The sequence below is a fragment of the Corapipo altera genome, unplaced genomic scaffold, assembly GCF_003945725.1.
Source record: "Corapipo altera isolate COAL_440 unplaced genomic scaffold, ASM394572v1 186, whole genome shotgun sequence".
Taxonomy (NCBI): Eukaryota; Metazoa; Chordata; class Aves; order Passeriformes; family Pipridae; genus Corapipo; species Corapipo altera.
The window spans coordinates 113215-126683 of NW_020885120.1; the positions used below are offsets into that span (position 1 = coordinate 113215).

Genomic DNA, 13469 nt, shown 5'->3' on the forward strand with positions numbered 1-13469 from the left:
GCTCCCTCGGCGCCAGCGCACGGAGCTGCCACTGCCTGGATTAGCCCCCTCCAAGCTCCGGGAACAGCCGCGCTCTCCCGCGGTTCCCTGGAGAACCATCAGCACCGCGGTGACCCGTGACCTGTTGTCCCCGGGGAGGGGCTGCTCAGCACCCGAGCAGCGTGTGGCCACAGCAGGACAAGGGGACTGCGGTGGGAGTGCCACAGGCTGCTGAATTTGTCTCTTCTTTCAGAACCAAAGCACCAGCAGGCCCTGTGGGCAAGGCTGTGCTTTACTCAGCTCTGCTCTTCGCTGGCATCTCGTCTACAGCTCACAAATCCCCCAAGCCTGTGCTCAAACCCCTGTGCTGTGTTGCTATTCCATCAAGCAAACCTTACATGGGCGTTAAAGAGCAGTAACTTGAATAACTCAGAACAGACAAAACAGGGAGGGGGTGTAGTCACAGCTTTAAATACATTTATTAGTAAGATATCAGCTCCCTGCAGCACTCCTGAAGCCAAATCCACCACAGCCTCCCCGCTGAAGCTGCTCTGGAAGCACCTGCGCCCATCACGCAGCCTTGGCTCGCTCCCTGCTCACAGGTAGGGCTGGTCCTTGGAAATCTCCCACTTCCTAAGTGGTGGTCCTGGTGTCACTGCTTTTTTCTGTGCTGTTGTCACTGCAGAGTCTGAACTGCGATAGAGGAAGGAAGAGAGAGGAGAGGCTTTAGTAACTCTATGGAAATCACACTCAGGTTTAATCAGTCCATGCTGGAGTACTCTTGGAGGGGTCTGTTAGTCACAGTCCTGAAATGGTTTGGGTTGGAAGGGACACTGAAGATGTCCATGGGCAGGGACACCTTCCACTAGCCCAGGTTGCTCCAAGCCCTACCCAACCTAGTCCTGGACACTTCCAGGGATGGGGCAGCCACAGCTGCTCTGGAAAAGCTGTGCCGGGGCCTCACCACCCTCACAGGGAAGAATTCCTTCCCAATATCCCATCTATCCCTGCCCTCTGGCACTGGGAAGCCATTCCCCCTTGTCCTGTCCCTCCATCCCTTGTCCAGAGTGCCTCTCCAGCTCTCCTGGAGCCCCTTTAGGCATTGGAAGGGGGTCTCAGGTCTCCCCAGAGCCTTTTCTTCTGCAGGTGAACACCCCCAGCTCTCCCACCTGTCTCCAGAGCAGAGGGGCTCCAGCCTTTGATGCATCATCGTGGCCTTCTCTGGGCTTGCTTCAATATATCTACATCTTTCTTGGATGCCCCAGAGCTGGACATAGGTGCTCCAGAGCACAGTAACTGAACTTCCTGCCACCTCATTTATTCGCAAACAGACACCGACACAAACAATTAGTTGTTCCACGTTCTTCTACCAACCTGGGTAACTCTGCACCGCACTCCTGGTGTAAATGAGGGCTGAGCCCGCTCAGCAGCGACAGCACCGCCCGCGCCAGACCTACCTGCCGGGTTGTGCCCCTGCAGCCAGAGTCTTCTGCGCCGCCACCACCACCACGGGCGGCAGCGACTCGCGGCGCCCGTCCCGGCCGCAGTAATAGTTATCGGCGAACTTGTGGCTGGGGCCCACCGGGAGCCGCGGCGGCGGCTGGGTCCTGGGCAGAGAGCATTTCGAGCATCAGCAGCGGCGCCCCGGCTCCGCTCCGCGCCCCGCCCGCCGCCCGGCCCGGCCCCGGCACCTCTTGGCGATCTCCCCGTAGCGCAGCGCCAGCTTCTCCTGGAGGTTCCGCTGCAAGGCAAGGCAAGGCCGGAGCGGCTCAGGCGGGGCGGCCGCCGCCCTGCGCCGGGGGCTCCGCGGAGCCGGTGGCGCAGCGCAGCGCCCCGCGGGGCAGGGGCTGCTCTCGGCCCCCCGGGCCCGGCGCTGTGCTCACCCCCGCCAGGAAGTTTCGGAGCTTTTGGATGATTCCCGTCGCCGTCGCCATCTTGGGCCGCCGTGAAGGGCAGCGCCGCGGGGGACGCCGGGAGCGCGAGCGCGCGAGGTGCGCTGGGTCTCGCGAGACTCGGCGCTATATAAAGCGGCGCGGGGAGGCACCGCCCTTTTCTGCGCGGAGCCGCCATGGACACGAGCCGCGTGCAGCCCATCAAGCTGGCCAGGGTGGGTGTGAGGGGCATCGGGGGGCCCGGGGTGGGTGTGCGGAGCTTCGGGGGGCTCAGGGGGGCCGCGCTGACCCTCCGCTCTGTCCCCGCAGGTCACCAAGGTGCTGGGCCGGACCGGGTCCCAGGGGCAGTGCACGCAGGTGAGCGGGCCGGGCCGGGCCGGGCGGGTGCGGGAGCCGGGCCCGGCCGGGCTGACGCGGTGCCGCCCCCGCAGGTGCGCGTTGAGTTCATGGACGACACGAGCCGCTCCATCATCCGCAACGTGAAGGGCCCGGTGCGAGAGGGGGACGTTCTCACCCTGCTGGAGTCGGAGCGCGAGGCCCGGCGGCTGCGCTGAGCGGGACCTGCCCGAGCGCCCGTCCCTGGGCCGCCCATCGGGGGATGGAGCCTGTCCACCGTCCCTGCATCGTCCGTCGGGGGATGGAGCCTGGCGGGTGGGCAGGAGCGTGATGGTGTTGTCACTGCAATAAAGGGTTTTTCCAGTAGCCCCGTGCTCGGGTCTCACTCAGCGAGCGCCTGGGAGCTCTGTCTCATACCTGAGCACCTGCTGCTTTCCTCGGGCTCAGCAGGGACAGCAGCACGCCCTGCTTGCTCCTGGGGTTGCACGTAATGCATTCGTTGTAATATCATTGCGTTGTTGCATCTTTATTGACCTGTCACAACAAAAATAACCATGTTTTGATTACAGCAGCCTTAACCCTGACCTTCCTGCTAAGCGGTTTTCTCTGTAATAGTGAAGTGGCGTCGGAAACTTACGGGACCTCAGTGGAATTTAATCACAAGTTGGAAATCAAGCTTGGTACCCGCTTGCAAAGCAACAGCCTGCTGCTTCTGTCTGTCTGTCCTCAGTAAGCTGTTCTCTGAATGCTGCTATAAATACACCTACTTGCTGTCCTTCTGTCAGTCACATGCAGAGAGCAAGTGCTTGTCTCTCCCCTTTGATTTAGACTCCTCTACCTCACTTTCTTCAGCTTTCCCCTCCACCACAAGATCAGCTAGCAAGATGTATTGCTTTAGGATATTACATAAAGCAAAAGTATGGCTGAAAAGTTTAGGAATGAGCCTGAAAACTATCCTGGTTCAAGGGCTGGTTTTTAAGGACTGGTGTTTTCTGTCAGCTTTCCTGGTTTGTGGTGTGTTTAAGCCAAGTCAAGTCTGCAGCCCCTGGTCTGTGATCTCTGATATGAGTGTTCTTTGTCCTGCAGTGTCCTGAGCTTGACTGAGGCAGTTCAGTGGTAGTGTGACTGAGAGTCTGGGTGTCCTAAAGCTGAGCAGAGCACTGCTGGGACAGATGTGCAAATCACTAAACTTGAGCAGACAATTATGATTGCTGTAGGGCTGGTGTTTAAGAGTATTTGTGGGATTTTTCCCAGGTGTTAGTTGTGCCCTGGGCAGCCTGAGGTGAATTTTGTGCCCTGGAGAAAGCCCTTGTCAACGTGCTCATGGTGTTGCTTAATGTGGTTCTTGACTTTTTTGGGGTTGTTTCAGTTTTAGAGCATCACACAAGGCTGTGCTCCCTGGTTTGTGGGACACAGCAGAGCTCAGAACTGGCCCTGAGTGCCAGAAGTCCTCAGAGTTTACATCTCTGGCTGCTGTTTGTTCCCTCACAGCCTCAGCAGTGGCCCCTGCCAGCCCTGACTGCTGGGTGACTGGGACAGGAGCCACCAGCTGTGAGTTGCAGCCAGACAGAGGGAAACCTTGTAGTGGGGGTGGCTCAGGGCTGTATCCCTGTGGGGTCAGCCTGGTCCCTGTCCACGGGAGGAGGGAGGTGATTTGCATCCCCACACTCAGTGTGGTGATTGCCCTTAATGATGCAGCACCACAGAGAACCAGGGGTGGTGAAGGGCTGTGGCTGGTCCCTTGTCCCGCTTGTTCCTGCAGAGTGAAAGGGGCAAAGACACCACTGCACCTGCCTGGGATGGTTCTGTGGGAGGAAAACCAGACTGAGGGGTGTAGTCAGTGCATAAACTTGAAGGGAATGACTTGGAATGTGGGGGCTGTGCCTCCACTGCAGCTCTCGGGGGCTTTATCATGACAAGGAGGCAGGACAGGAGACCACTGGTCGTCACTGTAATATTTCAAAATAACTTTAAATTTTATTTATATCTTAAAAATAAACACCAGTATTAAAATAGCAGTAAACAGAGTAGTGTATTAGAGAGTGGCAGTGAGCGCTGTGTATAACTCCAGTGCAAAGCTGAGACGGGCCCATGAAGAGGGCAGCAGGGTGGTGCCCAGAGTGAGTTTGGGGGGGGATGTTTTCCAGCTCAGAGCAGGCCTGGCAGGGGCAGAAGTTAGGGGGAGGCTGGGCCAAGGAGCAGGAATGGGGGCTGTGACAGGTTACCTTTGTGAAGGGCTCAGAGCAGAGCTGCTTTCCCATGCAAAACCCTTTTTCCTCCTGGTCCTTATCCTTACCCTGTTCCCACCCCACACAGTACTCACACACTTGCAAAGACACACATGTTCTCTGACATACGTGTTCCCCTCCACAGGCCCTGCCTGTGTGCTCTGAGCTCTTCTGGCCCATCTGTTTTTCCTGGCACTGTCCTCAGCTCTCTCCTCCCCTTTAGGGATGGAAAGTGGGCAGAGAGGGACTGGGCTGTGGGCTCTGGCTGTTTGCATAGTCTGTGGGACTGGTTAAATGGGGAAATGTTTAGGAGGCAATTGCTTTCTTTCCTTTGGGAGAAGGACCCCATGTGGGGTATTAGCTGGGCAGGCTCAGTCCCCAAACACATCCTTGGCCCTAAGCCCCTTCTGTCACTTGGCTGCAGCCCCAACTGCTCAGAGGTTTTGCTCCCATTGAACAAATCAAATCCTGAGTGATTTCATGTGGAACTCCATCCTTTGGCCAAGCAATATAATTTTTTTGCTTTACGTGCATGTGCTAGAAAAAAGAAAAAAAAACCAAACAGATTTCAGCCAGGAAAGGAAATGGCAGAAAAGAAGGGCAGCAAGTATGTCAGTCTGGAAGTGCTCCCAGCCCACATTGACCAGCTGGTGTCCCCTCTCCCAACGTCCTGCACAGCACTGTGACCCTGCTCAGGAGTGTCACTCGCCCTCCTGGCTCTGCGTCACCAGCACTGCTGCCTTCTCAGGGCTGCCAGAGAGCACAAACCAGGGGCTGGTTCTGCTGGGTTTGTTCTCTGCTGTTCCCTCCTTGCAGAGGGCTCGGAGGCAGTGCAGCTCTGGTGGTCATGGCAGGGAGCAGACGGGATGGGGTGACTTCTGCTCCCTGCGTGTCCCATCCCGAGGTCACTTGATGCTTGGCTCCTGTCACTTGGTGCAGCGAGGTGGCCACGTGTGGGTGGAGATGGGCAAGGGAGGCTCAGGGACAGCGCTAGTGACAGGACTGAAGCTGCAGAGAGCAATTTGGCACAGAGGGGTGGCAGGCGAGGGGACAGGAATCACAGCCCAGTGCTGATGGTGGCCGCTGGCTGGATCCCAAGGTCACTCTAATTTGGTTTCTTTGGACTCCCAGGGCTCTTCGTGGCTGTCGGTGATGCCGCCTGCTGCAGAGAGAGCAGTCACAAAATGTCACCAGAAACCCTCCAGTGACTCCTGGTCCGGGCCAGCAGGGCTATTCTGAGCATGTGGCACCTGGAATGCTCTGCTCTTGCTCCTGCAGCCCCTTCCTGGAGAGCCTCACCCGTGCCACGTCCCCTCCCCTGGGGCGACCTGCCCACCTGAGTGTGGGATGTGGCAGGAGCTGGGGCAGTGGTGTGGTACTCACAGGCAGCTGAGCCTTCGTGCCGTTGAGGTGGGCGTAGAGGAGCGCGGCGATGTCGCTGTGTCCGGCCTCCAGCGCGATGGCCACGGCGTTGTTACCATCCTGAAAAGGAAGGGAGAGCACGTGGGAAGGGGTGTGGGGACAGGACACGCCGTGGGGCTGCCCAGGCCCGGCGGCAGAGCCTTACACTGTCCACGATGGAGACGTTGCAGGCGGGCTGAGCCAGCAGCAGCTTCACGGTCTCGGCGCGGCCGTGCTCGCAGGCGCACATCAGCGCCGTGGAGCCCTCCTCGTCCTGCAGGTTCACGTCGGCCCCACAGGCCAGCAGGGCCTCCACCATCTCCTGCCGGCCGTGGCTCACAGCCAGCATCAGCGCAGTCTGGCCAGCCTGTGGGGAAGGGACACTGCCAGGCCACCCCTGCCCCTGCTGTGCCACCCGCTTGTGCCCCCTGCCCTGCAGGGCTGCTGCTGAGAGCCCTGTGCCAGCCAAAAGGAGCTCCTAAGGGGATGCCCTCCCCATGTGCTGACCCCTCCAGGTTTTAGAGCCACGGTCCTGCCCTTGGAGGAGCCAAGTGTGGCTCTGGCAGCTGCTTGGGGGTGTGGGCAGAGGGGTGGGATGTGGTGGCCCCCAGCCCGTGCCAACCTGGCTGGCCTTGGCGTTGACGTTGCCCATGCTGAAAAGCCTCCGGACCACGTTCATGTCATCCTCCTGCTCGACAGCCGCCAGCGCCGCCAGCATGAGGGCAGTGTACCCAGCCTTGTTCTGGTGGTCCACGTTACAGATCCCTGCAGGGGTTGGCAGAGGGGGCTCAGGATGCTGGAGGGCTGGTGGGAGACATGAACCAAGCCATGTGCCTGGCTCCCGCCCTGCCTGGGTGCTGTAAGCCATCCCACAGCCCCGTGGGCACAGAACTGCTGATGGGTTCCCCCCTTGAAATCCAGGCTCTCACCCCCCTACCCATGCATGGGCACAGCCCCGGGCAGTTCTCCCTGCCCCTCTGCTCCAGCACCTTCCCCCTGTGCCTGGCAGGCCACGTGGGATGTGGCCTGGGGGTGGGGGGCACTGACCCGTGTCCAGCAGCAGCCGCACGATGTGGAAGTTGGAGTGGGAGACGCTGTAGTGCAGGGCTGTGTTGCCGTTCCCATCTGCCAGGTTCACCACGTGGGCCAGGAGAGCCGGTGAGACCTCGGCAAACGCCAGGAGGTGGTTGGCAACAGTGTCGGGGACGGACGACTTCTGGCTGGACAGACGGAACCACTCCTGCAGGACCAGGCTGCTGCTGGCCAGCTGTGGGCAGAGAGGGGCTGAGCTGGGGCCGGGGCTCCCCCAAAGCCTCTGCATGGGCCACCCTGCACCCACCCCCCACCGGTGGCCTGGTGGGGAGCAGAATCCCTGCTCCAGAGGGGGCTGGGTGAAGGCCAGACCCTGAACCCCCCAAACCCATGTTGGGATGGCCTGAGCTGAGTCCACAAAGGTTTTGGGGTATCTGGGACAAAGCCTGGAAAAAAGGGCTGTATCTGGGGGGAAGGTGCTGAGCCAGGCTTTGCTGGCCCCTCTCTGGGGAGGGCCAGCCCTTGGGGGGATGCTGGCAGGGGCTGGGCGAGCCACCCCAGCACCTCACTCACCACCTCTTTGCTCTTGGTGGCACCGGGGTGGCCCAGGTGGGTCTTGACGATGAGACAGGCCTCCCGCATCCTGGGGCTCAGCTCGAACCTGGGGAGAGCAGGGGGGCATCTCTGTAGAGGTTTGCATCACCCCACCAAACCCTTGGGGTGGGGAACCCCGAGTCCCGCTGTGAAGCTCCCCAATGTCTGTGAGCCTCCACAAGCTCCCCAAGGCACAACCTCCAGCCTGGTGGCTGCAGCCTGGCAGCTTCAGCCTCTGCAAACCTCCGCAGAACGGAGCCTTATACGGATGTGCTCGGGCACGATTTACCCATTCTTAGGCCAAATTTTTTCCTTTTGTTGAAAAATGCCATTGAAGACTGTTGGCTTTTTTTGTCCCCCTCCAAACTATCTTCTGCAGCAAAGAGGCATCTGGGGCCTCTTGTCCTTTCCCCAGCAGACCCAAGAAGCTGGAAGCATTGTTCCCTTATGAATGGTTTCTGCAGGAGCTGAATGTGTTTTTTCCATCGGCTGCACCGAAGCCATGGCAGATGCCCCAAGCCAGCAGGGCCAGTGCCAGCCCATGGCTCCCAGCTGCGCAGGGCCAGGGAGCCTTTCCCATCGGCACTTACTTCTCCTTCACCTCGGGTGGCTCTGGCAGGGCCATGTCAGTCCCCTGGCACTCCTGTCCTGGCTCACACGTGCCTTCCCCGGCCTCCTCCTCCGAGGTTTCGGTGTCTCCCTGTTCCGAGCTGTCGGAGCTGTCGGCCAAACCCTTCTCAGAGGAGCTGTCACCTTCTTCCTCTTCCTCCTCACTGGATGTGCTCTCATACCTGCACAGAGGGAGAATGTTGGGTGGCAACACAGCACCTGGTTGGTCCCCTCCAGGCCCTGCCACTGTCAGTGCCTCCAGCCCAGGATAGGGATGCTGGGGCCAGGACTGGCTCATGGGGGTTACAGGAGCCCCCTCAGCACGTACTCCCCGTTCAGCACGCCCACAAACTGCAGGCTCTTCTTGCTGCCCTCTGCCTCGCTCCGGGGGGGACCATCCCGCTTCTTCATGATGGACTTCAGGGCTCCTGAGGGCAAAGAGGTGGATGTCAGGGGCCAGTGAGCAAGAATCTTAGAATCACAGAATGGTTTGGCTTGGAAGGGACTTTAAAGATCATCTCATTCCAACTCCCCTGCCACAGGCAGGGACACCTTCCACTAGACCACCTTGCTTTAAGCCTCTCCAACCTGGGCCTTGAACTCTTCCAGGCTTGAGGCATCCATAGCTTTGTCTGGACAACCTGTGCCAGGGCCTCATCACCCTCACAGGGAAGAATTTTTCACTAGTATCATCTAATCTAAACGTACTCTCTGTCAGTTTGAAACCATTCCCCCTTGTCCTGTCACTACATGCTCTTGTAAATAGTCTCTTCCTGAGGCTGGCCAAGCACCCCAAGCCCACCAGACCCCAGGGGGGGTACAGAAGGGACATGGGCAGCTGCAGGCAGTGTTGGTCCTGCAGGCACTGTCCCCAACAGGGCCATCCTCTCCCTTCCCACAGGAACATCCCAACCCAGACCCTGGTGTCATCCGAGGCACTGACTCACCGGTCGCAGGGCTTGGGGTGGCTCCACTGTCCCGTGCTGAGGACGAGTCCTGGCTGCTGTGTGTTGTGTCCAGCACAGCTGGCCTGGGGGCCAGGCTGCCTGGGCACATCCCCTCCATTGCTCCCGTGCCCTGCACTGAGAGGCTGCTCGGGCCATTGCCTGGACCAGGCTCCATCTCCTTGCCCCCCCCAGGCTCTGCCTCCTTGCCTGCACCAGGCTCCTTCTGTCCTCCCACCAGGACGATGCTGCCCACATCGGTCTGGCTGCCCTTGTCATCGCAGCTGGCGGCCGAGTCAGGCCCGACCGCCACGTCCCGCCCGTCGGGGCGGCAGCTCACCCCGACACAGGCGGTCGGGGGGCAGCACTCCACGCCCGCCTCCGCTGTATCTGGGGGGTCACCGGCTGCCCGGCTCTGTGTCGCTACCGCGGCCTCCACCAGCGCCTCGGCCACCTGCGGCTTGGCCGTCACCTCCTTGTCCACCAGCCCGCGGGGCCGGCGGGCGCACACCTCCAGCCGCAGCTCCTCCAGCTCCCGCGTGGCCTCCTGCAGGTGCCCCTCCATCAGGGCAATCACCTCCTTCTGGTGCCCCACCGTCTGCTGCAGCAGCTCCAGCTCCCGCTCCGCCTCGCTGGCCAGCCCCAGCGATGACTCCAGCACCCAGACAGCCGCGTCCCTGCGTTCCCGTGCCCCGCCGTCCACTGGGTCACCGCCCTCCTGCTGCGACCGGTAGTAGAACACGGCATCTGTCATGGCCCGGTCCTCGCCCACCGCCACGGAGCGGCACGGCCTCTCGGCCACCCTGGGGCTCCTGCCTGGCCAAGCCCTGACTCCCCGCTCCGGCACCGCCAGCTTCTCCGTCAGCTTCCTCAGCTCCGCAATCTTGCTCACTCGCCCCTTGGCTGGCTCCACTTCACTCTCCAGCCCTGACTGGGGTGGTTCTTCACACCCTGCCCCTGCCTCAGAGCCAGGGGGGTGGTCCAACGCCTCGCCAGGCTCTGCCGACAGCTTCTCCAGCAGCTTCGCCTTCTCCCTCTTCAGCTCACAGATCTGCGTCTCCAGGAGGGGGATGGTTTTCACCTGCTCCTCCAGGTCCCGGAGCTGCCGCAGGGCCGCGGCCATCTGCTCCCGCACGTGCTGCAGCGGGGCCGTGCCGAGCCCTGCCGCCGGGGTGCTGCGCCCGGAGCTGCCGGGGCTCACCCGGCCCCAGCCCCCCTGCCCCTCGGTGCCCGCCGGCACCCAGCGGGGTGGCTGGCTCAGGGCGCCCGGCGGGCCACCGCGAGGGGGACCGCCCGTATCCTGCAAGTGGCCCTGCTCCTGCTCCAGCCTCCTGCTCGTCTCCAGCAAGGTCTTCTCCACCCGTGGGTTTCGCAAGAGGCATTTGCGGGTGGGGGGTGGGAGCAGCCGCACCGGTGGTGGCGAGACGGGGTGGGAGGTTGGCTTGCTCGGGGGCTCCAGGGGAGCCCGGCCGTGCGGGGACAGCAGCAGCGCGGTCCTGCCCTCCTCGCTGGCCGTGGAGGTGAGGGACTCGGTGGAGGTCCAGGCGCTGGCGTGGCTGCTGGGGCTGCGCAGGGCGCTGGGCGGCAGACGGGACCCCTTCGCCCTGCGAGGCAGCGGCACTTTCTTGAGCGTTTGGCCACTTTCAATGTCATCGACGTATTTCAGGAAATCGAGGTCCAGCAGGAAGCCATAGGGGGTTTCCACGGAATATGAGCTCTTCTCCCCATCGTCCTGGTCCCGGTACAAGAATGGGCCCCCAAGATCTGCAAGAGGAGCAGGGACGGTTAGGTGGGGATCTAGTGGAGACAGGAAGGCCTTTCCAACTGGGTTATACTGGAATCTGCTGCCTGCAGGCCCCTCCCCTCCATGATGTACTGTCTGCCCCCAGCACCCTCGGTGCCATAGGGTGTCACAGGAATCCCACTCCGTGCTGGGGTTGGTGCTGGAGTTAGGAGCTCCCTTGGGATGGGATGGGACAGTTCAGCCCTGCCACCCCCTTCGTGCTCCTCCTGCTGTCCCTACTCGGTGATGACCCCGCTTCCTTTACCTGGGAGGTTCTGGTTCAGGGGTGCCGGCTGAGCCATCTTCTCCCCAGGATGCTGCTGACCAGGGGACCATCGACCTGCAACAACAACGAGGCCACATCCAGCCAAATCCTGTGACCCGGGGGCCGGTGAGTCCCAGGAGGCTGCACCCCCCTGCCCCCTGCCCGGGGAGTGCTCCGTGGCCGCCCCCCGCCATCCCCCAGGCCCCCCTCGCCTCCCCCGGCCCCGGGGCCGCGGGGTTGATGCCGGAGCCTCAGCCGGGCAGGCGCGGTGCTGCCTGCGGGGCCGGGATTGTTTGTACATTTAAGGAATGCTCTGCAGCCTGGCTGGGACGGCCACGCTGCCAGCTCCAAGGGTGCAGTGATGAGCCGGAGCTCGGCCGCACGGTGGGAGCAGGCCAGGAAAAAGAGAGGCTGAAGCCTGCACAGGTACAATTCTCAGAGGGAAGTTTGCTTTGGATAAAGGGAATCGATGCTTTGGCAAAGCTACGTGATTGTGGGCAGCTGCCAGCACCCATCAGTACTGGGTGCAATGTCCATCCTCACTGCCCGGGGTGCCCCACGCTGCCCATCCCTTTCTCAGGGGTGACTCCCAGGAGGGACCTGGCTGCTTCTCCCTGTCAATAATGTGGGATAAGGCAGGAGGGACTGAAATAGGAGCCTGGTTTTCCCAGCACCCTGGTTTTCCTGTGCCCAGGCACGGGCATGCTGGAAGAGAGCCAGTGGGATGCGGCTGCAGTCCAGAGGTGAGCTCATGGCTGGGGGTGCCGCCAGCTGTGAGCATTCAGTTGGCATCTGCTGCAACACTTGGCACCATCTGGGTGCTGGGGCCCAGGTGGGAAATGACCCTGGTGGGAGCTGGATGGGGCAAACGGCACCCTGGGAACATCCACCACTGCTGTGCAGCAGCATCAGGGTCCCTGGGCACTGGGGACATGGTGGCCCTGCCCACAGGGCACAGGTGGCCTTGGGGCTGAGCAGCTGTTGGTGGGCAAAGCATTTGGCAACAGGCTATTTTCGGAAGAAAGCAGGGGAGGAGGAATGCTGCAAAGGAATGGCAGCTTGGGCACAGCCCTCAGGGAACCTGAGGCTCAGTGCTGCCGAGGGAAAGGCACAGGATGTGGCCTTGGCTGCATGGAAACACCCGCATCCATCCCCAGATCCTTTGCCCATGACAACCCAGACTTCTCTAGCAGAGATGCTGTGGCTGGCCCTGCCACATATCCCACCTTGGGGACGATGTGACAGCCCATACCTTGCACCTGCTGCTCATGCTGATGTAGCTGCCACTCCCCAGCCCTGGCACTGTGGCTGCCACCCCACGGCTCGCCTCGACTGCACGGAGCCAGTGGAGCAGCTGTGGCAGTGCCAGGCCAGGCGTGGGCTGGGTGGGCACTGTGGCACCCTCCCACCCTCAGCCCAGGGCACAGGGTCAGGGCTGAGTCCAACTGGGCAGGGATGAGATGCTCCCCACCAGTCTCCAGCATGGATTCTGGGGCTCTCCCACCCCTCTGCCAACCCATCCACAGCTGAAGCACATCCCAACTTTCACCTTCCTTGGGATCATCCCAGCTTTGAGCCAGCACCCATTCCACCTCCCCTGGGAGCATCCTGGCTCCATGCTGGCATCCAGCACGTGGCATCCATGCTGCTGGCTTCGTGCCTGAGAGGGTCCACACATCCCCCACCTCGCCTAATCCCTCCCACCCTGGGAAGTGTTTGGCTTCCTCCCCCGCACAGCCCTTGCTGCAGGTAATTAAACAGTGCTGGGGCCAGCACAAACTTCCCACCAGGCTCCACGCACGCTGTAAATCAAACGGGAGGAAGAGAGAGCAACAGGAGCCGGAGCCAGCGGGTGCGTTTCGTCGGGGGAAGTGGCCGGCAGCTCCCTTCCGCCGCCCGGCCGGGTATTGTCCTGCCTGGGGACAGGAAAAGCCTCCTCTGCCGAGGCCTGGAGGCCTCCTGAGCCACTCCAGCAGCAAAGGTGCCCTTTGCACCAGCACTGCCCTGCTGTGCCCTCCACTGAGCCAGGGACAGGCTGTTTCTCCCCCTGCCACCTCCTGTGGCCCTTCAGCTGACACCAGCAGCCTTGTGGCTGCACCGCCCATCCCAAATGTGGAGGACACCCTCCCACTGCTCCTGACCCCCATTCCTTTTGGTATGACAGGATGGGCTGGACTCAGGACAGAAGCTTCTGCCTTCACCCAGCTCTGAAACAAGGGGATGGGACCTGCCAGCTCCCAACCACGTCCAAATCGCCCCAGGGACCCCATGACATGCAAACACTCCCTGAACCCTGCTAACTGTCCCTGGGCTGGGTGGGAGGTGTGGGGCTGGACAGGAGCCAGGAGGATGAGCAGTGGGGGCAGATGGCCCCAGTGTGCCAGCAGGTCGAGTCCCCCCAGCTGC

General features: G+C 61.5%; 3 protein-coding genes across 6 annotated transcripts in view; 1 reads left to right on the forward strand and 2 right to left on the reverse strand.

The window, feature by feature from the left end:
- The window catches only part of LOC113960397 (KN motif and ankyrin repeat domain-containing protein 1-like), a 15367-nt gene extending 4198 nt beyond the window's left edge, over window positions 1-11169 (reverse strand). Inside the window, exons 1-10 of one of the 3 annotated variants that reach the window (XR_003532026.1) lie at window positions 11064-11169; window positions 9019-10779; window positions 8400-8499; window positions 8053-8253; window positions 7442-7529; window positions 6884-7103; window positions 6459-6601; window positions 6003-6203; window positions 5819-5917; window positions 4177-5597 (exon numbers count right to left, since the gene is read on the reverse strand). Coding sequence is in view for 2 of the 3 variants with exons in the window: in XM_027669947.1 (XP_027525748.1) it covers window positions 5541-5597; window positions 5819-5917; window positions 6003-6203; window positions 6459-6601; window positions 6884-7103; window positions 7442-7529; window positions 8053-8253; window positions 8400-8499; window positions 9019-10779; window positions 11064-11100 (2907 nt within the window). In the remaining variant the exon portion in view is untranslated. Of the gene's footprint in view, window positions 1-4153; window positions 5598-5818; window positions 5918-6002; window positions 6204-6458; window positions 6602-6883; window positions 7104-7441; window positions 7530-8052; window positions 8254-8399; window positions 8500-9018; window positions 10780-11063 lie in introns of those variants that run through there. The other 2 variants (XM_027669948.1, XM_027669947.1) reach the window with 2 other exon arrangements.
- On the reverse strand, window positions 435-1968 carry NDUFA7 (NADH:ubiquinone oxidoreductase subunit A7). Of its 2 annotated transcripts, XM_027669949.1 has the most exons (5): window positions 1863-1968; window positions 1671-1720; window positions 1437-1586; window positions 1149-1291; window positions 562-672 (listed from the first exon to the last, which is right to left on the reverse strand). In XM_027669949.1, the coding sequence occupies exons 1-4, from the start codon at window positions 1911-1913 to the stop codon at window positions 1186-1188; spliced, it is 357 nt and encodes a 118-aa protein (XP_027525750.1). In that variant the 5' UTR covers window positions 1914-1968; the 3' UTR covers window positions 562-672; window positions 1149-1185. The 2 variants fall into 2 exon arrangements, with proteins under 2 accessions (XP_027525751.1, XP_027525750.1); XM_027669950.1 differs by lacking the exon at window positions 1149-1291 and having other exon boundaries at window positions 435-672; window positions 1863-1962.
- RPS28 (ribosomal protein S28) lies at window positions 2000-2580 on the forward strand. The gene is made up of 3 exons (XM_027669951.1): window positions 2000-2086; window positions 2181-2228; window positions 2303-2580. Exons 1-3 carry the CDS (start codon window positions 2048-2050, stop codon window positions 2423-2425), a joined length of 210 nt encoding a protein of 69 aa, XP_027525752.1. The 5' UTR covers window positions 2000-2047; the 3' UTR covers window positions 2426-2580.
- Window positions 11170-13469: the final 2300 nt, after the last annotated feature.